The 23,076-nt window shown below is 39.9% G+C and overlaps 1 protein-coding gene across 2 annotated transcripts in view; it reads right to left on the bottom strand.

Annotated features, from left to right (window-relative positions):
- AARS2 (alanyl-tRNA synthetase 2, mitochondrial) overlaps positions 1-17,132 on the bottom strand; it is a 31,944-nt gene extending 14,812 nt beyond the window's left edge. The window contains exons 1-11 of one of the 2 annotated variants that reach the window (XR_009155422.1): positions 16,217-17,132; positions 14,297-14,485; positions 13,263-13,408; positions 11,106-11,300; positions 10,228-10,372; positions 8,115-8,260; positions 7,637-7,745; positions 6,925-6,963; positions 4,569-4,680; positions 4,083-4,210; positions 2,155-2,305 (exon numbers count right to left, since the gene is read on the bottom strand). Coding sequence is in view for 1 of the 2 variants with exons in the window: in XM_058185885.1 (XP_058041868.1) it covers positions 2,155-2,305; positions 4,083-4,210; positions 4,569-4,680; positions 6,925-6,963; positions 7,637-7,745; positions 8,115-8,260; positions 10,228-10,372; positions 11,106-11,300; positions 13,263-13,408; positions 14,297-14,485; positions 16,217-16,714 (1,858 nt within the window). In the remaining variant the exon portion in view is untranslated. The remainder of the gene's footprint in view (positions 1-2,154; positions 2,306-4,082; positions 4,211-4,568; positions 4,681-6,924; positions 6,964-7,636; positions 7,746-8,114; positions 8,261-10,227; positions 10,373-11,105; positions 11,301-13,262; positions 13,409-14,296; positions 14,486-16,216) is intronic. The other variant, XM_058185885.1, reaches the window with a different exon arrangement.
- Positions 17,133-23,076: the final 5,944 nt, after the last annotated feature.

Below are 23,076 nucleotides of genomic sequence, written 5' to 3'. Positions count from 1 at the left end.
ACCAATGCTCACCTAAATTATTTCAAAGCCAAGTATTCTGGATAGTCACAGAGCACTTGTACTCGCACTATCCAAGAACACAAACATATTAAAATGAGATTGTTATTATATATGGGAGTAGTTCCTTCTCTTTGGGCAAACCTTGGGAGATAGGGGTGGACAGGGGGCCCTGGCATGCTGTGGTCCATGGGGTCTTGAAGAGTCAAACACAGCTTAGCAACTGAACAACAATAGTACCTTCTCATGAAAGATCTTGCCAGTTTGTGTAATGTACTGCTGGAGCTTTAACAAAAATTGGCAGCTTCCACCAAATACTTGAAGCTGGGTATGTGAAAAATCGAAGAAGTACAAAGATTAATGGCTGTGGAGATACCACTCAGTTCCCCACATAGGTAATGACAAGGATATATTACTGGCTTTAACTGTAATTAAATGTATTTAAATATGCATCCATTCAATGCTTATCCTATGATAGATTTTCTTCTTCAAGTTCAATTCCCCAGCTCCACATTCAGGAGAGCTAAACTCTACAAAAGAGGGCAGCATATAGGAAAACTTGGGGATTAGACAAATTTGGGGATTACTGGATTATTTAGCCCAGGGGTCAGCAGCCTGCGGCTCTGGAGCCACATGTGTCTCTTTCACCCCTCTGCTGAGGCTCCGTCACTCAAAATATGCATCACAACTGCCAATGTGCGACACCCGCCTGCACACAATTTATTGAGCTTTTCAACCCCTGGTAAACCAACCATGGATAAATCCAAGAAAAGAAAAGTTTCAGAAGAAAACAGAATGTTTAATTCAACTACATATGTTAGTTTTGTGGCCGCTCAAGAAATAGTCAGGCATGGGAAGGGTTTTGTGGCTCCTGGTGTTTTCTTTTCTGTGAGAAACAGGTCCAAATGGCTCTTCAGTGTTTAAAGTTGCAGACCCCTGATTTAGCCTAATTAATCTGTTATTTAAATTATTTAGTCTATTCTGGCTGGCAATATTTCTTCAAGGTTTCTACTATTATGAATGATTTAGTGACATCATGGAACTTGCTGCAAGTTGCTAAAAATAGGCTTCTTTCCTACGCTGGAATCCAATTGTCTCATTCCTCCATCAGCCAACTCCCATGGTGATTGGTGAATAAGACCCAACTGAAGATATTTTGCTGCTTAAATAAAAGGCCAAAATGCTTCTTCTCCTCTCTTCCCTCACAGAATCCTACATGCAAAAAACAACACGGAGGAAGGAGGCTAATATTCTCCATCGTTTCCAAAGGCAACAAGTGGGATTTGGGTATATAGAGCTTACCTGGTTAGAGAGGAGGTGCTTCCTAATATGAGGAGTGGGCAAAGCAGAGCCCCCTACTGTTTTGGCATCAACTGCCAGAAGCCAGTACCAAAACATAGCGTATGTGATTCTCTTGTATGAGGTTCACATAGTCTATATCCATTTGGAGGCAGCCATTTGGAAGCAGGGAGGGCTTTCAGAAGGTTTCTGAAGGCCCTGCCTGCTTCCAAATGGCTTCAAATTGTTGTCAGAGTGAGAAGTGACTTGGGCTCTTTTTTTCACTGAGGCAGATTTTAGATGGAACACAGGTAGGAAGGGATGCAAATCATCCCCTTTTCCATCCTTAATGTCTCACAAAACCAGGAAAGAATGCTGAAATTAGCCTGAAAAACAATGATTCCACTCCATGATCTGAGGCAGGTTTTAAGGGTGAAAATAGAATGATTTGTTTCCTTAAAGTCTGCTGTTGCCGTTCTCCCACTTACACCATGTGGGAGAAAAAAATAAATATAAAAAGCAAACAAAAAAGAAAAAACGTCACCCTCATTGTTTTGATGAAATCACCAAGACAACAGATCTCCTACTGACCTTTGAAGTTCAGGAAGCAGAGATGCAGCCACCTGACCTCTCAAAGAGAACTTCCCCCCTCCTCATTATCCAAGATCTAGCTGAAGCTTGCAAGCATGCAGCATATAGATGCAATAATAAAATATAGAATGCCTGCCTGAGTGTGTTTTTGTAAAACTCACAATTATGCTGCTATTGACTTTTCAAATCAGGTAACGAGCCCAGTTATTCTAACTCTATCAAAAACATTTATCTTCCTCCTGGAAAATAAAGCAAGTCTGGTCTTCACCAAGGAGGGTTGATCCTTACCATATTTCCCATCTTGTCCACGTTTATAGTCATATTTGGGGGAATCATCAGTAATAGGCACATTCCGCTGTTGCAAATGGGCCAATGAAAGCACATCCAGCTGCTTCCCAGCACTCTGGGGCTGCTGTTGTTGTTGCAACTTAGCATTGTGCTGCACAGACATGGCAGGAAAGAGGCAGAGAGAGAAAACACAAGAATGAGGCACATCAATTTAATTAAACTTGTTCACAGAATTCTGAAGACTGTAGCATTTTCATAAGACTATCCCAATCTAGGATCAAGCTGAAATTTTTGAGAATATTTGCTCCCTTTTAAATCAAGTGTTGGGGAGGTGGAATTCAATGGTTACTACTGTGTTTCCCTGAAAATAAGACCATTTTATATTTTTTGAAGCCCGAAATAAGTGCCTGGCCTTATTTTTGGGGAGGTCTTATTATTCTGGGGCAAGTGGAACAAGACGAGGCTCCTCTTGCCGTCTTACCTGATTTCCAGTTCTGTCTCCCTAACCCTAACTAGAGAAAATGGCGGGGACCGGCTGCGCATGCATTTAAATATTTTCGGGGAGGGCTTATTTTTGTACATGTGCTCAAAAGCCCGACTGGGCTTATTATCAGGGAATGTCTTATTTTCAGGGAAACAGGTTATGAAATTTCACTCCAATTCAGTTTGCGCCTACACACCTTTTAGAGAAAAAAAATAAGGCTATTCTATTCGAAAAAAAACCAGATCAAAATTAAGACAGATGTCAACAATATACCTATTACCGTCTTTAATACCGACCCAATCTTATTTTCTTTTGACCTCTGACATAAGTGCCAGGGCTTATTTTCGGGGGGGGGGGTGTCTTTATTTTTTTGCCCTACCCTTTAGGGCAGCTAAGCATCCCAGAGAAGCTGAAAACGGAGCTTTGTCTCTGGCCTCTGCTGCCGCAAAAGGCATTGCTGGCGCTCTCCGAGCATGCCCAAGGCCAGCGAGCAGCCATGGTGGCAGCCATAACTGTGGCTTCTTCCTGCTTTAGTTTTGCCCTCAGTTGGGAGCAGGATGTTCGTGGCGAAATGGTGGGTGAATTCGCTTGCAAGGTATTCCTAAACCCTCAGCAGGAGGGGAGGGTCGCTTGGGTAGTAGACTAAAAAAATGGGGTTAATATGCGAGGTTTTTTTTTTTTTTTTGTTTACATTTATATCCCGTCCTTCTCCGAAGACTCAGGGCGGCTTACAGTGTATAAGGCAATAGTCTCATTCTATTTGTATATTTTTACAAAGTCAACTTATTGCCCCCCCAACAATTTGGGTCCTCATTTTACCTACCTTATAAAGGATGGAAGGCTGAGTCAACCTTGGGCCGGGCTCGAACCTGCAGTAATTGCAGGCTACTGTGTTCTTAATAACAGGCTTTTACCAGCGTGAGCTAAACCGGCGTGTGTGGGTAGGGGTCAAGCTTGGCATTTCACCTTCCTGCCTTTTGCGAACTTTTGGCTGCGCACAAGGAAAGCAGAAGCAGCAGAGACCCTGGCTTGTTTCTCTCCCCCAAACTTCACCAGAAATGGGTCTTCACAAGGCTCGTTGCTCTGGCACAGCCTCTTGCAGTAGGATGCTGCAAGGCTTGTTGTGTTGTTTTGTGGGCAACGGCACCACTGTGAGGTTCATTGTGCTGTTGCACGCATGAGCGGTAGCATCGCTGCAACAAGCCTTGCGGCATCCTGCCTCTAGAGTGAACTCCTTGTAGTCTTTCAGATGTTGCTAAATTCCCAATATTCTTCACCATTTATCATACAGGCTGTTGGGAGCTCCCTTTTAGCTATGGCTAGAAAGCCATGGGTTGCTTATTCTTGCCTTAGATTTCCCTAAAAGTACCATTTTAAGGCATTGGTCAGGGGAAAACAATATATCAATTAGGATGATTCATAAAAAGACACATGTGAGCCTTACTTCAGCATGTTCCTGAGCCAGACGATCAAAAGTAGCAATGTCTAGCTGTACTCCTTTTTCTTCAAGCATCAATTTAATGAGATCCAGGGGGAACCCCAAATTTCTATAGAGAGACCAAGCTACCTCGCCTGCAGGCAAAAATATAAGCAACTTCAGCAACTTTCCTAAGTTTCAGCATGTCATCCTATAATGCAGTATCTGTCATTTTTGATGCTTCCTAACTAGAATTTGAAATTCTAGTAAAAAAAACCTCTCAACCGTAAGATTAACCACTGACTGTGATTACAGAGATAAGACATCAGAAAGTTGCACATTAATTCCCATTAACCAGCCAGAATGTCACTCTTTCATACAAACATGGTCAAAAGGAAGGGACAAGTCAAAGTCAGGCAGGTGGGCTTTACAAACAAGGCATCTATCTCATTACACTGTATGTTATACTTTGGCAATTAGAAGTGGTTGTTTATGGGGAAATGAGATCCTTGCCTGGGAAGACTTTGGAATGATTCAATTTCTGGAGAGTTCGGTTTATAACTCGGCGTCCTTGCAAGAGAGAAGAGAAAAATGCTGCCTCGTTTTCATTGATGATATTCATAATCTGCAGGGAGATAAAGAGGCAAGTTGAAGAGGCACAGAAAATAAATAAACCTATAGCTTAGAAAGTAATTTATTACAAGCGTTGAATAAAAGATGAAGAAGCAAATTAAAAATTTGAATAGCCAAGTTCTTCCAAGGTATGTTGCTCACTAATATGTAGTACAAGCATGATGCATGCTCCTCACTTTCGTAGAATTCTACTCTTCCTGCAATCCTATGACCCAAATGGAGAAAAGGGAAGAGTAAAAAATATGTAGAAGGGAAAAAAAGGCATCTGCTCTAGAAAATAAAATCCAGATTGCACACCCAGTTGACATTGGTCTAGGTTTTTAGATGCATCTAGTCCACAAAAGACCATCATGAACCATAATTAACTATGGCAACATAGGTATCTGTCACGGAAACTTTTTTGGAACTGAGGCCATAAAGTAGGATGGAATTCTTACTTGAAGACAGAATGAACATCATTACAATACACGGCCCATTTTTCTTTGCACATGGTTTGTTCTTAATGTCATATTTGGTGAAATATTTTTGACACAGTAGTTTTAGGGATAGGCTGAACCCCTACGCCCAACTTTCAAACTGACATAACACATATTTTTTGGAGTATCAGAGGCAGCTTAGTTTTGGGGAAGGAAAATAGGAAAAAAAAATCTGCCTACCAGGTATTCATCTGGCTAGAGAGGCTGGTCAGCTTCAGCACATTAGTTTCCTGGTTTTGAGCGCGAGCATGTTTTTTCTCCCCTACTTGGGGATAAAAAACAGCTTCTACAGCACAGCTGATCTTTGGAGAGAGAAGCAATGAGAAAAGCATGCTTCACTCACTAGCGCCTCATTAGGGCTGAAAAACAGCTTCTACAGCACAGCTGATCTTTGGAGAGAGAAGCAATGAGAAAAGCATGCTTCACTCACTAGCGCCTCATTAGGGCTGAAAAACAGCTTCTAAAGCACAGCTGATCTTTGGAGAGAGAAGCAATGAGAAAAGCATGCTTCACTCACTAGCGCCTCATTAGGGATAAAAAACAGCTTCTAAAGCACAGCTGATCTTTGGAGAGAGAAGCAATGAGAAAAGCATGCTTCACTCACTAGCGCCTCATTAGGGCTGAAAAACAGCTTCTAAAGCACAGCTGATCTTTGGAGAGAGAAGCAATGAGAAAAGCATGCTTCACTCACTAGCGCCTCATTAGGGCTAAAAAACAGCTTCTAAAGCACAGCTGATCTTTGGAGAGAGAAGCAATGAGAAAAGCATGCTTCACTCACTAGCGCCTCATTAGGGCTGAAAAACAGCTTCTAAAGCACAGGTGAGAGAGACCAGCAATGAGAAAAGCAGGCAAAGCATGGAGATTGCTTCACTCACTAGCGCCTTGTTAGGGCTGAAAAAAAGCTTCAAAAAAGCTACATTTGGCGTATAAGATGCACCCAAATTTTCAGCCCCTTTTAGGGGGTGGAAAGTGTGTCTTATGCTCTGAAAAATATGGTAATTCCCAATCTATTAGCTGCAGCAACATCCTTTTAAGGAGGGGTGTTATTTGCATTCAAAAAGATAATTTTGTAACATTTTTCTACTGCCTTTTTTATGAACAAGCTTTGTGCAACCGAAGTTATATATCAATTTTTTTTAAAAAAATGTATTTATACACATCGTTAACATACATAACATACATAGTAAACAGTGTAAGAAAAATGTATAAAGGTATATATCAAAATTTTTCATGTGTTTTAAATGAAGGTTTCTTCTCAGGAAAGGTTTTAGAAAATTAACTGGAACTTTCTTTCTCCAGATAGTATACAGCACATGTGAATTATTGCTTGGATTATTCACTAGGTTAAAAAAGTACTGAGAGGAATACATCTTTCAAAACAAAAGAGGCAAGAAAGAGACAGCACATTTTGCCTCAGATCTCTGGCTCTAGATGGGCCACTGGCTTATAACTTCATTCATGTCAGAAAGGAAAGTCTCCTGCTTGCATTTGCTCATGTGTGGCACAGAGCTCGACTGTTGGATTGACCTTTAAAGTGCATGCTGTATTAGCATAATTGCTCAGGAGACAGCAGTGAAGCCCAAGGTCACCTCCATTCTTCCACTATTCAAAATGAGATGGGAAAAAATGCATCAAGAACTGGAAACTGGTATAGTATGCTCATTAAGAAGGAATGGCTAAGGAAATAATTCCATTATTTCAAGCAATGTGTAATAATTAGAGATAACACAACTTTGAGTGCAGCAGCAGCAGCTGCTTACCTTCTCTGGATCTCTCTTTAGTTCTGGATAAGCATCTCCCTGCAAAGGAAACAGCAACTCATTACGAGTCATTAGTAGTGCAATTCCCACTTCTCCCCATCTTTAATTTACATTATATGGAATTCTTTGCTTCTGAAATTAGGATTTTTGGGGTTTTTTTGTTAGTCTCATGCCAGGAATTAAATAATATAGCAGGTTATATACTAATAAAATCTCTGAATAGGATTAATGTGAGCGATAAAGAACATTAAAGCATTAACACAAATATCACAAAAGGCCTTTCAGGCCCTTCATATTATTGGAAAGAAACTCTTCCATAAGAGTTGCCTTCCAGTCAAGAAACATGGAATTCTGCAAACGTAGCTCTTTCCTGATTCCAAATCCTTTGATAATTCTGTTACTTCTGCACATTTTCTATTTAGCAGAAGTGATGTGCTATATCTCATTGGAATAGTAGAACTGCTGGATCATGTACTATTTCTCCTAATATTGAAACCATGTGTAGAACAATTAGGTAGTTTTAACACTTGCATAAAAAAAAAAAGCTGCTCTTTGGCTTTGTTATATCTCCCATACTTCTAGCAACTAAGGGATTCCTCATCTGATGTCATAAGATCATAAGGCAACATCTGATAAGGCAACCAATACAGCGTTAGAAAAGGAAGCTGGTTCTAAGAAGTATCCTGGACTAAGAAATCAAGTTCTAAGTTACCAGAATTTCTACTACAACAGGAACCAAACTCGCCAAGAACCCAGGTGGAGCATGGAGAACCTCAGAAGAAAATCGTACAGCCCTGCGCAGGATCTGACGCAGAACAAGCCTGCAGGGAAGAAATGTTTCGAAAAGAAATTAGTATTTTGAGTCAGTAGGTAATTTTATTTTTTTCAGAAAAACATTTGGCTATTTGCTTAAAATTCCCACCAAGATTCTCTTAGTGTTTATCTTGTTGGTTTTACAATTATATCCTTGGTATGCTCCATATATTGTATACTATATGCATGCATTTCATGTCTGCTATAGTCAGTCTTTCCTCCACTAATCTTTTGGAATCATTCAAAATTGTAATTTCCATTTGTCCCACCCTGCTTCCTCTCTCCGTGTAACTTTCTCTCTCACAACATCAACCCGCATATTCTCTCAACACTCACTCCCAAACCTTCTTCCCCTCATTATTGGACTTTTTCCTTACTCGGCACCAGCCATGCCTGGGAAAATCCCATCCGCAATGCACACAGACAAGGCACGCACGTGATCTGCTACCACTCTGTATGCCATGTTCACTCCCCCCGGGTCAGTCTCGCCAACCAAGCCTTGGTAACCAGGTCCACTACAGCCCTGAAAGATAAAAGAAGACACTGAAAAAAGTAACATAAGAATATGCATGTTCTATTTACCATATTTTTCGGAATATAAGATGCACCTAGCTTTTCGGGAGGAAAACAAGAAAAAAAATATCTGCCTCTGCCTCCCAGCATCCATCATCTGGGCCGTTTGCTGAGGCCCATTTGCTGCTGTGGCCAATTTGCTTTGGCCCGTTCGCTGCTGTGGCCAGTTTGCCACCACTGCCAGGTCAAGAACAGCTAATCGGCACTGCACCAGCCCCGCTCTCCCCGCTGCAATATTTGCTGTATAAGACACACAGACATTTCCACCCACTTTTTTGGGGGAGAGGAAGTGCATCTTATACTCTAAAAAATGCGATAATTACTTTAAGCTGCACCACTTTCCTTACTTTTTTCTCCTTAAATGTTTAAACGGAATGTTCTTTAAATGTTTATGGGATTTTTTTTAAAAAAAGGGCAGACCAACAATATTTCAACAAACTAAAATGGGCCCATTCTGTCATCTCCATACAACACACAAAACATATTTGGGAAGTCTAATGCATTTGTAAGTTCATTCAACTGCCTTTGTATCTTTTAACATTCTATCACCTATCTTCTGAAAAGATCCTGAGGAAAGATTTGCCTATTTTAATAGTTTACAGAGGGGTGTTATGTTTGAACGTCTCTGAATCAACTCTGAAACACTAAACAGAAACAATGCCTAAGGTTCCTGGGGTTTAATGTTGTAGTTTTATGCCTTACTAAATTCAGTGGCACTTACTTCTGTGTAGACATGTAAATGACTACTGCAGAAAAGTAGATCTGACAGCTAAGAGGGAGATAGGAAAGCTATTCCCAAATATAATAAGACCCATAGCAGAACTTTTTTTAATAGTCCTTGGAAACTGCACTTTTCCATTCAGAAAAGAAACATTCTAATGCTATCAGAGCTGGTCTCTCTGTTTGAACAGCCAGCAAACTATTTAAGTCATCCTACTGGCTTTTTAAGGCTACTGCCAGAAAAGGAAATGCAGCAACTTTTGATCTCTTGAGAAATAAGCATTCTAGCATATCTGCAATATTCGTACTGGTGAACCTTGGTGAGCCTCAAGGTTTTGTTGAATTCCAAATCCCTTAAACATCGCCCAGTGATCAGACAAAATCTATTGGACAAAATCTATTGGACCAGAGATTCCCATTCTTACTCCAAGAAGATAGTGGTGTACCACTGTGATTCTGTCACATTAATCTTTCTCTGACTTGAGGCTTATGATGGCAGTTGGGACCAGAATGGCCATTGCTAGACAATATGATTGTAGAGGAAAATTGCGTTGCTTAGTGAGGGCAGTCCCAGTTGCTTTATTAACTGAATCCTAGGGTTGTTAGGCGAGAAAGCTTCCGACTGGCTTCTCACAATCAAAGCCAGTGAGGAAACTAGTAGGAAGTTTTAAGTCCAGGGTGACAGGCAGGTAAGTGGCTGCTGCCGGGTGGGGGAGGGAAAAAGCGAATGTGTGGGAGTGCAGAGGAGGGTTGGGGAAGGTGCACAAAAGGATTGAGGATAGGATGCAAGGGGATGTACAAGAGATGCAGTAGGAGTGTGCAAAAAGCAAAGTGTGGGTCAAATGCGCAAGGAGCACAACATGGCTCAGGAAGTGTGCACAGGAGGCATAGCACAGGTCAGGGAGGGTACACAAGGGTGTGTGGGGTGTGTGTGCTGCAGATCTGGGCAGGCGCATGAGGATATGCAAGAGGCATAGCACAGGTTCAGACAGGAGCACAACTGCGTATGAGAGGCATGGGTTGGGAAAGGGGTATGAGATGGAGTAGCAAGGTCCATGAAGATGTTCTTTAGATACGTTTCAAATCAATGTAAGTCAATGCAATCAGTCCTTCATAGTTCTTAACTGGGGCCTATTAGGTAGACTGTACATACAAAACTGCTAAGTTTCAGTAGAACTACACCACACTGATAATCACCTTATGGATGGCATCCAGGATTGGGGTGAAGAGGTCAGTGTCATAATTGGAGCGTTTGTTCTGAAGAACTGTCATCAACCTTTCTAAACCCATTCCGGTATCCACATGATGCTGAGGCAGAGGGCGTAAACTCCCGTTGGCCTCTCTAGAATTGTATCAGTTAACCAACCAAGGAAAAATGGTAAACATTAATTAGAGGCCAAGACTTGTTTTGTTGAAGGGAGGGGGAGGGCAATGCTGCAAGCGATTGAACTGAAATTGGAGAAAGGCACCAGGAAAACTGATGAGGACAGACTAGATCAGGGGTCTCCAACCTTGGGAACTTTAAGCCTGGCGGACTTCAACTCCCAGAAGCAAAGCTGGCTGAGGAATTCTGGGAGTTGAAGTTTGCCAGGCTTAAAGCTTCCAAGGTTGGAGACCCCTGGACTAGATGACCAAGATCAGTGGGAGATTATGCAAAGGCTCTTGTCCATCATAGATTATGCAAAGGCTCTTGTCCATCCTTTACTATCATGCTATAGAAACAATTGGTTAGGTGAGCAAAAGCAAAGCCAGTAGCACGATAATGGGCAAAACGGGTACTTGAAGACTTGCAGAGACCTTGCCAATCCACATAAAATTGGTGCAGCCCTTCAGCTGATAAATTACAATATAATTGGGGGGGATGACAGGGAGAAGAGGAAATATATGGTATATTTAAATATAAATAATTGGACTGATAAGACAATACTGATTGGTGTAAAACTTGTAAATATTTGTTTAAAATTGTATAGCTGCCCAACTTAACCAACTCTGCATATTCTATGCCATGCAACATTTTGCTAAGAAGTCAAGCTATGGCATTAATATAAAACTCCAGCAGTAACATCATAACATACCTGTTGTACTGTATGAAAACTAGGTTCCAGATCTCCACTACATCAGGACTGCCCTGATTCACGAGCGCTGCTGCATTTCTTCCACCACCTATATGGTCATAATGGATTTCTGTGCAGGGGCCACAGGGACCAGTGTCACCCATCTCCCAGAAGTTGTCTTTCAGGTGAAAAGGAAGAACATGGCTAGGGGGTACGCTGAAAACAAACAAAGAACAACAATAGAAAAAGAACAAGCAAACAAACAGAGCAGTTGGTTGAGTGGAAACAGTAAATCCATATTTTCTTTCTTTTCTCCAAATGCCTGGATCTATGAACTTCATGGGCTGGAACTCAGAAATCTCATAATGGGAAATCTCTGTTTCCAGGCTACCACTTTGCTGCGGTAGGTGAACTTAGGTAACTTAGGCATGTTTCATTCATTCTGTAGATCACACATCATCTTTACAAATCAGAGCCTGGTTTCCCAACACATGCTAAGCCAAATAAACCATTGTATGGCACAATATGATACATACAATCCATTTTTCCTCCACTTTACAATCAGGGCCTGTACTAATGAATGCTACTAAACAAGATAGATAATATTATGGTAGTCAATTCATGCGTGCTGCATACAGTGCTTTTGGTCTTCTTGGCATGACTAAGGATCAGGATTATGCAATGCTTGAGCAAATTGGGGGTAAAAAATCAGATAAAACCATGTGAAACATAAAATAAGGCTATAAACTATTTCAGGCAATGCAATGACTAATGCCTCTTTCTTAGCCCATTGCCAAGTTACCATATTATAACTGCCAGTCCCATTATTTTCATACTGCAGTAGGTTTACAAACATGCCTCCAAGTCTTTTCACTCTAGTATTCTAAAGAATTCCTGGGAATTAATTACTCAAAAATGAAGGTGAATACTTTAAGACTCCTTCCACATGGAACATTAATGGAAGATTCATAGAATAGGTTAAAACCTTGAAATATTGGGTACCTGCTTTCAATCTTCTACCTGCGGAACTAACTAAATATGAGAACTGAATACAAATCTCATAGTACATTTTTTCAATGATTACATGTGTAATCTCTAATGCTCATTACGTTGTCACAACAGTGATCAAACCTTTTGAGGCCAAAGTTTTGAGCCAGTTGTTATATGGTACCCAGTTTCATTTATCCAAACAGATATTTAACCTAGAGGCTATTAAAACAAAATTGTTGAAATCCTTATTTATTTATTTATTTATTTATTTATTTATTAAATTTGTATACCGCCCTTCTCCCGAAGGACTCAGGGCGGTTCACAGCCAATAAAATCCGAGAATACATATGACACAGATTAAAAACAATATAAAAAACTAATTCGATATATGGCCGAAAAATTTGGATACAATTAAAAACCCCATTTAAAAACCCCAATTAAAACTACGTTTAAGCTAGCCCTGCACGCTGAAACAAAAGCGTCTTCAGCTCGCGGCGAAAGGTCCGGAGGTCGGGGAGTTGATGAAGCCCCGGAGGCAGCTCGTTCCTCATCAAGATACAATTCTCCAATATTTGTATAGTTTATTTTATTTTTTATTTTTATTTACATTTATATCCCGCCCTTCTCCGAAGACTCAGGGCGGCTTACAGTGTGTAAGGCAATAGTCTCATTCTATTTATATATTTACAAAATCAACTTATTGCCCCCCCAACAATCTGGGTCCTCATTTTACCTACCTTATAAAGGATAGAAGGCTGAGTATAGTGTGCATGCCTCACATAAAAGACTCTTCACAATGATGCAAATTATCCATCAAGATGAAAATGAGTATATATTCCACTCCCACCCCCATATGAATGCTATACTGATTCTTATTTGTGTTATTTCAGTGTCAACTGCATTCTTACTGGTATATAGAATTAATAGCATTCATCAAGTCACTCTTTAGCTGCTTGCGCTATTAATGATCCATCTGTTAATACTTCTAAGACACTGGCAAAATATCTGTCATAGAAATAACTTTTAAAAGTCATTTAGTTCTCACTTAATGTAAATTATTGTTTAGGTTATTTATATGACTTATATCATTTGAATGTATATGTTGTTGTTTGCTTTTGGACCATGATAAAAAAAAACATCTGTTTCTAAAATTTATTTACATTCATTTTTTTAAAAAAAATTACTTACCCAAGTGTAAGCCATATATCCCTACACTCTTCATCAGCACTTAGACCAAGTGAGGCATCACCTCCAAAATAAGTGACATAAAGCTGATCCTTTGGAATTTCATAGACTTGTGTCAGGAGCTCCCATGCCATCTTACATGTTTCCTCCTAAAATAAAAAATTATGGAAGCAATGAAAAATAATAGTTAAATGTTTGTGTAAGAAAACAACTCCAGATGCTCCAGAGGGAACAGACTATAAAGTGTGATATTAGCTGCTTATAGCACAAATCAAGAACAACCTGGTAAGCAAATAAAATGAAAATATGGGACTAAAGTGATCTGGTGAGATATTTTCCCAGTCTCTTGCAACTGGATAATCTTGGACAGATTACTCTCTTCTCTAAGCTATTGGGCAGGATACTTTAAATTCTTTGAAGTTACAATATAGATAGATAAACATTTAGTGTCATCAACAGCAGAATAGAATTCTGTAAGGTCCTTTTGGCTATTTATTTCTATACAGTTGTTTAAATAATGTTGTCCCAGACTAGTGTCCTCTGGATGTGGCGGATTACAACCCTCAGCATCTCTAATTAGCAAAGCCATGCTATCTAAAAATGATGGATGTTACACTCCAACACACTGCAATCCACAGGCTGAAAATAACTGGTTTAAAGCATTTAGATCAGAAGTGGGAGCACAGAAGTATCATCAAGTCAATATGAGTGCAAACAACAAAACCTATCCACTTTGCAATTAGACAGTTTCCTTGACTTGACTTATGCCTCATGTTTTTACATAAAGTGCACAAATCAGAATAGCATGATCAACCAAATTCTTTTTCAAAAATATTATTTCCACATGCAGAAAATCCTTTGCACTGAGAAGCTAGAGATTACAATTGTTTTACTGTTCCAATTTATGATGCAGTTTAGAAAGAAATATGTCACAAAGAAAAAAAGATAACTCTGGATCACGCTTAGGTCTTATTTAGTTACAAATTAAATTAATTACAAATAGGCCATTTTTTAAAGCAAGCGTAACAATGCCTTACTTTGAAATAATCACCAAAGGACCAGTTCCCGAGCATTTCAAAGAAAGTATGATGATAAACATCTCGACCCACATCCTCCAAATCATTGTGCTTTCCACCTGCCCGCACACACTTCTGGGTGTTCACAATTCGGCGGTAACGTTTTAGCTCACTTTGAGGATCTGCTGTGCCCAGGAAGATTGGTTTGAACTGGAAATTAAAAGACAAATAGAAAGGAAATTTCACGAACAAGATATTTGGCTCACACTAAAAGAAGGATTGCTATAGTGGGAAGACAGATTCTCTTATCACTCAATAAACCAACCTTAGTACTAACCATGATTAAGGGAATCAGCTAGCAAACATTTCCCAGTCAGTACAGCAAACCCAACCAGCCACATTTTAATAGTTCTACTATTCCAGATACTCTTTCTTTTGTGGTATCTATGACTTCTTTGAATCATGTTGTTACAATTTTAAAAATGTTTGCAATGATCAAATAAGAAACAGTCATCATGCATAGGATATAAGAAGGTCACTCTTTCCCCAATCCTTTCTTTCAAACTATTGTCTGCCAAATTCTACATTACTATTGCTATTGATCTTCTCATCGTTCCTATCGCCCATCTCCTCCCACTTGTGATTGCATGTCTGTAACTTTGTTGCTTGTATCCTTGTGATTTATATTGATATTGTTTATTTATTTATTTCATCAAATACATATTAGATAATATATATAAGCATAAATTGAAAACATAAAATGAATACAAGTAAAGGGAACAATAGGACAGGAATGGTAGGCACGCTGGTGCTCTTATGCACTTAGATTGTTTCCTAGTATGCTTTGACTGCTTATTGTACCGTATGACTATCACTGGGAGTTGTGCCCTGTGATTCTTGATGAGTGTATCTTGTCTTTTTTATGTATACTGAGAGCATATGCACCAAAGACAAATTCCTTGTGTGTCCAATCACACTTGACCAATAAATAATTCTCTTCTCTTCTTTCTCTTCAAAATAATAATGTTCCTCCAAACCCATAGACACAGAAAAACAAATTGAAAGATGCTGCTCTGTGTTTATTCTCCCAACCTACTTTTTTTTTTAGAACAGCAATGGCTCCTAACTTATAAATCCATCATTAGGTTGGATTTATACAGATTTGGATACACACTGGGCCATTTGGTAAAGTTCTCAACCGTATTTCAGCCTATAATATATGTTTGAATGACAACATAACTTAACATGTCATGCAAGTATGTATTGTCAGTCTCACATATGCACAGTTTGCTCACAATATCTGAGAACAGGACCTTATTTTAGTTTAACACTGATCTAATCAAATGGTGATTTGAAACAGCAACTCTCTGGATCCAGTCCATTAACTTAGCTACTATCATTATGCTGGTTCCAGTGGTGCTCTTGAAAACCAAATTTATATTAAATAACGTTAGATAATGTGAATCATGATATAATGCATAATGGCATATGAAGTTTATTTTTATCTAAACATTTTAAATCAAGTTCTCAACAGAAAAGGTGCTAGAGAACATAGAACATAGACGTTCTTTTTGAAATATCCCAACTGCAGTTCTCAGTTGCATTAGGATGCTTCTTATTCCGACTGCATATTTTCTTTCAGCGGAACGTTTTTTCTCCTTTTTTTTTTTACTTTTCCAAAAAAATACTCTAGAAGTCTAAAATGTTGTAAAATGTAATGCTGCTCTATGAGCAAATATCCATTTTCTTTTTTTTTAGCAGCGAGAAAGATGTAAAACGACGGCACCGTAGCAGCGGCATTTACACCAGGGGAAAAGAAAAGAAAAGAAATTCCGGGGGGGAAAAAAAGGAACGAGCTACCATGCGATCAGAGCCGTCAAGGGCAACGGCGGAACCTTTCTGCGAAGCCTGTTCGTTCCGCGCCCTGTTTCGGGAACGTACCTGGTTCATTCCGGCGTTCACGAACAGCAGCCCGGGATCGTTTCGCGGCCTCACAGAAGCCGAGGGAACGACTTGATGCCCGTGCCGCTCCTGGAAGAACTGGAGGAACATCTGGCGCACGTGCGCGGAGGACAAGGAGGCGGCCGAGCGAGCTCGGGAAGCGCTGCAACGCCGGTTGCAAGGCATCCAGAGAAAGCGTCTCACGCAGCCCCGGACTCCCGCCGCCATCTTAGCTGTGGGCGGAATTGTGGGAATCGGAGGAGGGGGCAAAGCTTGCGAAGGGACACCGTCGCTCTGTGTATGAATGCATGAGAGCTCCAGCTCCGTGTCGAGCCGAGGTTGCGGAATTGCTGTCCCGATTTTTGAAATCACAGCAATCTCTTTGTAAAGTAGGGTTTCTGCATTGCCGCCCCTGGGTGGGGTGCAGACAGAGTGCACATTCAACCTTTTAGTTATATTGTTGCAATGAATCCACCTCTCCCAAAGTTTCATTTGCATTGTGTTCAACTCTGTTCGTGTTGGTGGATTTGGATGTTTAGGGCAGGTACGTACATTATGATTACACTAAAGCAGGGGTCTCCAACCTTGGTCCCTTTAAGACTTGTGGACTTTAACTCCCAACCCTCTCTACTCTGGGAGTTGAAGTCCACAAGTCTTAAAGGGACCAAGGTTGGAGACCTCTGCACTAAAGGGAAGAGCGATGGCAAGAAAATTAGGAACCCCTGTTTTAAAGGGATGATATTAAGCGTATTCAAACTGATCCCTCCAATGCAAGGCTCATTTTGTTACCTGTCAATAGGTATGAGAAAATGGGCTTCTCTCGGGGAGGCTGGTTTTCCAGGTGTGCATTGCCATGTGGCTCCTGAGTTCAACAAGATGACATTATTTAATAGAAGGGGCTCTGTCCTCTCCGCTAGATCTTGGCAATGGGAGGAGGGGGGGAAGTGATCAGCAAAAAAAGGTGGAAGAGCAGCTGTTTGGGATCCTGCAAATACATTGCGGTGGGTGCACTGTGGTAGTGATCAACAAACATGCACAAATAAAAGCTTTCTGCAGAGTTGCTTCAGTTCCCGTCCTCAAAGTTTAGGAAAGTTAAATGGAACCCCCCTCTTGTTCTGCTTTTTTTTTTTAAAAAGTCCTTTGCTTTGGCTAAAAAGTTAAAGCACTCTTGATTCTTTGTCTTGGTTAAGATGACAAACTACTCATTTTAGCCTTGGAATCCAATAGAGAGAGGTTTAGAGCAGGGTCTCCAACCTTGGTCCCTTTAAGACTTGTGGACTTCAACTCCCAGAGTTCCTCAGCCAGCTTTGCTGGCTGAGGCTAATAATGTTGTGGGTATTAAAAACTACAAGCAGCACTCCCCAGATCTGAATTATTAATAGCTGGTATTTTAAACACATTCCCACTTTATGAAGAAACTTCATTTTCCTGCAAAAGAAATAAATACTGTAGGCTCCAACATACTATATCTTTAAAAGGTACAAAAGATGATTGAGTGTAGAAACAGAAGATAAAGATTGTGAGATAGTTAGAAGTTGGACAGTCATCAGTTTTATTTTTAAAGTATGGTTCTTTATATACCATTTGAATTTATATACCATTTGAAACCTTTGAAGGCTAGTGCTTTCCTATCTGAAAACCATCACGGATCCGCTGTTAGACCCCTTGCAATTTGCATACCGAGCAAATAGATCAACAGATGATGCTGTTAATATGGCTCTGCACTACATCCTACAACATCTTGAGTCTCCAAAGACCTATGCAAGGGTCCTTTTTGTAGACTTTAGTTCAGCATTCAATACCATCATTCCAGACATTCTTCTAACTAAGCTAAACCAGCTACAGGTACCGGAACAGACTTGTAAGTGGATCACAAGCTTCCTAACAAACAGGAAGCAGCAGGTGAAGCTAAGCAAGATCACATCAAATACCTGTACAATTAGCACAGGGCCCCCCCAAGGCTGTGTGCTCTCCCCACTTCTCTTCTCTCTGTATACCAATGACTGCATCTCCAATGATCCATCTGTTAAGCTACTGAAGTTCGCAGATGACACAACAGTGATTGGTCTCATTCGAGACAATGACAAATCCGCATATAGACAAGAGGTCGAACGATTAGCCTTGTGGTGCAACCAAAACAATCTGGAACTGAACACACTCAAAACCGTAGAAATGGTGGTAGACTTTAGGAAAAACCCTTCCATACTTCCACCTCTCACAATACTTGACAACACAGTATCAACAGTAGAAACCTTCAAATTTCTGGGTTCTATCATATCGCAAGATCTCAAATGGACAGCTAACATCAAAACATCATTAAAAAGGACAACAAAGAATGTTCTTTCTGCGCCAACTCAGTAAGCTCAAACTGCCCAAGGAGCTGCTGATTCAGTTACCTGTCAATAGGTATGAGAAAATGGGCTTCTCTCGGGAGGCTGGTTTTCCAGGTGTGCATTGCCATGTGGCTCCTGAGTTCAACAAGATGACATTATTTAATAGAAGGGGCTCTGTCCTCTCCGCTAGATCTTGGCAATGGGAGGAGGGGGGGAAGTGATCAGCAAAAAAAGGTGGAAGAGCAGCTGTTTGGGATCCTGCAAATACATTGCGGTGGGTGCACTGTGGTAGTGATCAACAAACATGCACAAATAAAAGCTTTCTGCAGAGTTGCTTCAGTTCCCGTCCTCAAAGTTTAGGAAAGTTAAATGGAACCCCCCTCTTCTGCTTTTTTTTAAAAAAAAGTCCTTTGCTTTGGCTAAAAAGTTAAAGCACTCTTGATTCTTTGTCTTGGTTAAGATGACAAACTACTCATTTTAGCCTTGGAATCCAATAGAGAGAGGTTTAGAGCAGGGTCTCCAACCTTGGTCCTTTAAGACTTGTGGACTTCAACTCCCAGAGTTCCTCAGCCAGCTTTGCTGGCTGAGGAACTCTGGGAGTTGAAGTCCACAAGTCTTAAAGGGACCAAAGTTGGAGACCCCTGGTTTAGAGGATAGAAAAAAAAATCTCTAATAATGTTGTGGGTATTAAAAACTACAAGCAGCACTTCCCAGATCTGAATTATTAATAGCTGGTATTTTAAACACATTCCCACTATATGAAGAAACTTCATTTTCCTGCAAAAGAAATAAATACTGTAGGCTCCAACATACTATATCTTTAAAAGGTACAAAAGATGACTGAGTGTAGAAACAGAAGATAAAGATTGTGAGATAGTGTAGAAGTTGGACAGTCATCAATTTTATTTTTAAAGTATGGTTCTTTATATACCATTTGAATTTATATACCATTTGAAACCTTTGAAGGCTAGTGCTTTCCTATCTGAAAACCATCACGGATCCGCTGTTAGACCCCTTGCAATTTGCATACCGAGCAAATAGATCAACAGATGATGCTGTTAATATGGCTCTGCACTACATCCTACAACATCTTGAGTCTCCAAAGACCTATGCAAGGGTCCTTTTTGTAGACTTTAGTTCAGCATTCAATACCATCATTCCAGACATTCTCCTAACTAAGCTAAACCAGCTACAGGTACCGGAACAGGCTTGTAAGTGGATCACAAGCTTCCTAACAAACAGGAAGCAGCAGGTGAAGCTAAGCAAGACCACATCAAATACCTGTACAATTAGCACAGGGCCCCCCCAAGGCTGTGTGCTCTCCCCACTTCTCTTCTCTCTGTATACCAATGACTGCATCTCCAATGATCCATCTGTTAAGCTACTGAAGTTCGCAGATGACACAACAGTGATTGGTCTCATTCGAGACAATGACAAATCCGCATATAGACAAGAGGTCGAACGATTAGCCTTGTGGTGCAACCAAAACAATCTGGAACTGAACACACTCAAAACCGTAGAAATGGTGGTAGACTTTAGGAAAAACCCTTCCATACTTCCACCTCTCACAATACTTGACAACACAGTATCAACAGTAGAAACCTTCAAATTTCTGGGTTCTATCATATCGCAAGATCTCAAATGGACAGCTAACATCAAAAACATCATTAAAAAGGGACAGCAAAGAATGTTCTTTCTGCGCCAACTCAGTAAGCTCAAACTGCCCAAGAAGCTGCTGATTCAGTTCTACAGAGGAATTATTGAGTCTGTCATTTGCACCTCTATAACTGTCTGGTTCGGTTCTGCAACCCAACAAGAAAAACACAGACTTCAGAGGATAATTAGAACTGCAGAAAAAATAATTGCTACCAACCTGCCTTCCATTGAGGACCTGTATACTGCACGAATCAAGAAGAGGGCCGTGAAAATATTTATAGACCCCTCGCATCCTGGACATAAACTGTTTCAACTCCTACCCTCAAAACGACGCTATAGAGCACTGCACACCAGAACAACTAGACACAAGAACAGTTTTTTCCCGAAGGCCATCACTCTGCTAAACAAATAATTCCCTCAACACTGTCAGACTATTTACTGAATCTGCACTACTATTAATCGTTTCATAGTTCCCATCACCAATCTCTTTCCACTTATGACTGTATGACTATAACTTGTTGCTGGCAATCCTTATGATTTATATTGATATATTGACCATCAATTGTGTTGTAAATGTTGTACCTTGATGAACGTATCTTTTCTTTTATGTACACTGAGAGCATATGCACCAAGACAAATTCCTTGTGTGTCCAATCACACTTGGCCAATAAAATTCTATTCTATTCTATTCTATTCTATTCTATTCTATTCTATTCTATTCTATTCTATTCTATTCTATTCTATTCTATTTTTATGCTTTCTTGGCCTTTAATGGGTAAATTTCCAAATGTGCATTAATTAAATAGAGGTGTCAAAGCCTAGAGTGCACCTGTGGAAAATGAACCATTACAAAAATTAGGATTTGCATCTTTTTTTATTGCGTGGATGCAATTTAAATACACAGTAGAAATGCAAAGAAACCACTAGGTTGCGCTGCTTCAAAGATCTGTGTTGATGCAAAAGATAGAGGAACTGATTGAACAAAGACTGTTCTGGAAGAATGTAAATAGTGAACTGGAAATTCTAGTTTTTGAGCGTTTGCTTCAGCCCATTTTCATTCTGATTTTAAAGCTGTCTCAGATTTTTCAGAGGTATATTAAAATGTAGTTTCTTCAAATTGAGCAGATTCAAAAGCCAGACAGCACCTGCGGGACTTGAACTGCTAGGAACTAGCAGCTGAGCACGAATTAACAGAATTGTGAAGGAACCACTAGGCTAGGCTGACTCAAATAGTACTTCCTGTTCAAAAGATATATGAGTCAACAAAGTTTATGTAGCCAATAGGGTAAAGAAGTAAAGATTCACAAATAATTTAAAAGCTGGACCAGAAAATTTATTTTAGTGTATGCTCCAGCCCTTTTCCATTCTGATTTTTATTCTCTTTAGTTTTAGAAGGAATTTAAAAAATGTTTTATAATCAAAAAGCCAGGCAGCGCCCACGGGACTCGAACTGCTAGGAACTAGCAATTGAATAACAATTACTCGGACTGCGAAGGAACCGCTAGGCTAAGCTGACTCGAGTGCTAATTCCTGTTCAGAAGACATAAGAGGCGACTCAACAAGATTGTAAACTTAGTAAAGAGGTAGAGAATCACAAATGACGTAAAAGAAGGACTGGAAATTTTATTTTCAAAGTGTGTGTTCTAGTCCTTTTCCATTCTGATTTTTAATTTTTTTCTGGTTTTAGGAGGCATTTTCAAAAATGTGTTAGAATTAAAAAGCCAGGCAGCGCCCGCAGGACTCGAACTACTAGGAACTAGCAATTGAGTAACAATTACTCGGTTTGCGAAGGAACCGCTAGGCTAAACTGACTCAAATGCTAATTCCTGTTCAGAAGACATAAGAGGCGACTCAACAAGATTGTAAACTTAGTAAAGAGGTAGAGAATCACAAATGACATAAAAGAAGGACTGGAAATTTTATTTTCAAAGTGTGTGTTCCAGTCCTTTTCCATTCTGATTTTTAATATTTTTCTGGTTTTAGGAGGCATTTTCAAAAATGTGTTAGAATCAAAAAGCCAGACAGCACCCACAGGACTTGAACTACTAGGAACTAGCAGTTGAATGATAATTACCCAGATTTTTTTTTATTTTGTCATATCAGTATATATAGGCATTAACATGAAATGAAATAGAAATAGATTGCAAAGGAACCACTAGGCTAAACTGACTCAATTGTTGATTTCTGTTCAGAAAATATAAGTGACTCAACAAGGATTTGAAGCAAATAAAGATGCAGAGATTCATGAATGATGTAAAAACTGGACAGGAAATTTTATTTTCTGAGTGTACCGTATTTTTCAGAGTATAAGACACAACAGAGTATAAGATGTGCCTTAGTTTTGGGGGAGGAAAATAAGAAAAAAGCTGATTGGCAGGTGGATTGGCCACCCAGAATACCCCCCAATCCACTGTTCCCAGAGGTGAATTTTAGCGACAGGGTTGTCAGCTCTGTACTTTGCTTTTTTTTCTGCCTCTGAAACTTCTGAAATTCCATTTCAGAAAAAACTTTTTTCTGCCTCTGAAAGCCTCTGAAACAGCTTCAGAAAAAAAGCTTCTGAAGCTCTGTTTGAGGGCTTTTTTTCTGAAGCTTAGTTTCTGATGCTTTTTTCAGGCTCTGAAACCCCAGTTTGAGAAGGTGGGCGGGGCTACATTCAGAGTATAAGATGGACCCAGATTTTCACCCTCTCTTTTTGGGGAAAACTCCGAAAAATACTCCAAAAAATACGGTATGTTCTAGCCCTTTTCCATTCTAATATTTATTCTTTTTCTGGTTTTAGGGGATACTTTCAAAAATATATTACAATAAAAAGCCAGACAGCACCCACAAGATTTGATCTGCTAAAAATTAGCAAAGCGGACTCAGGGAACA

This window comes from Ahaetulla prasina, chromosome 1, assembly GCF_028640845.1.
Source record: "Ahaetulla prasina isolate Xishuangbanna chromosome 1, ASM2864084v1, whole genome shotgun sequence".
In the NCBI taxonomy this organism is placed as follows: domain Eukaryota; kingdom Metazoa; phylum Chordata; class Lepidosauria; order Squamata; family Colubridae; genus Ahaetulla; species Ahaetulla prasina.
This window is presented reverse-complemented; position numbering and strand designations above follow the sequence as displayed.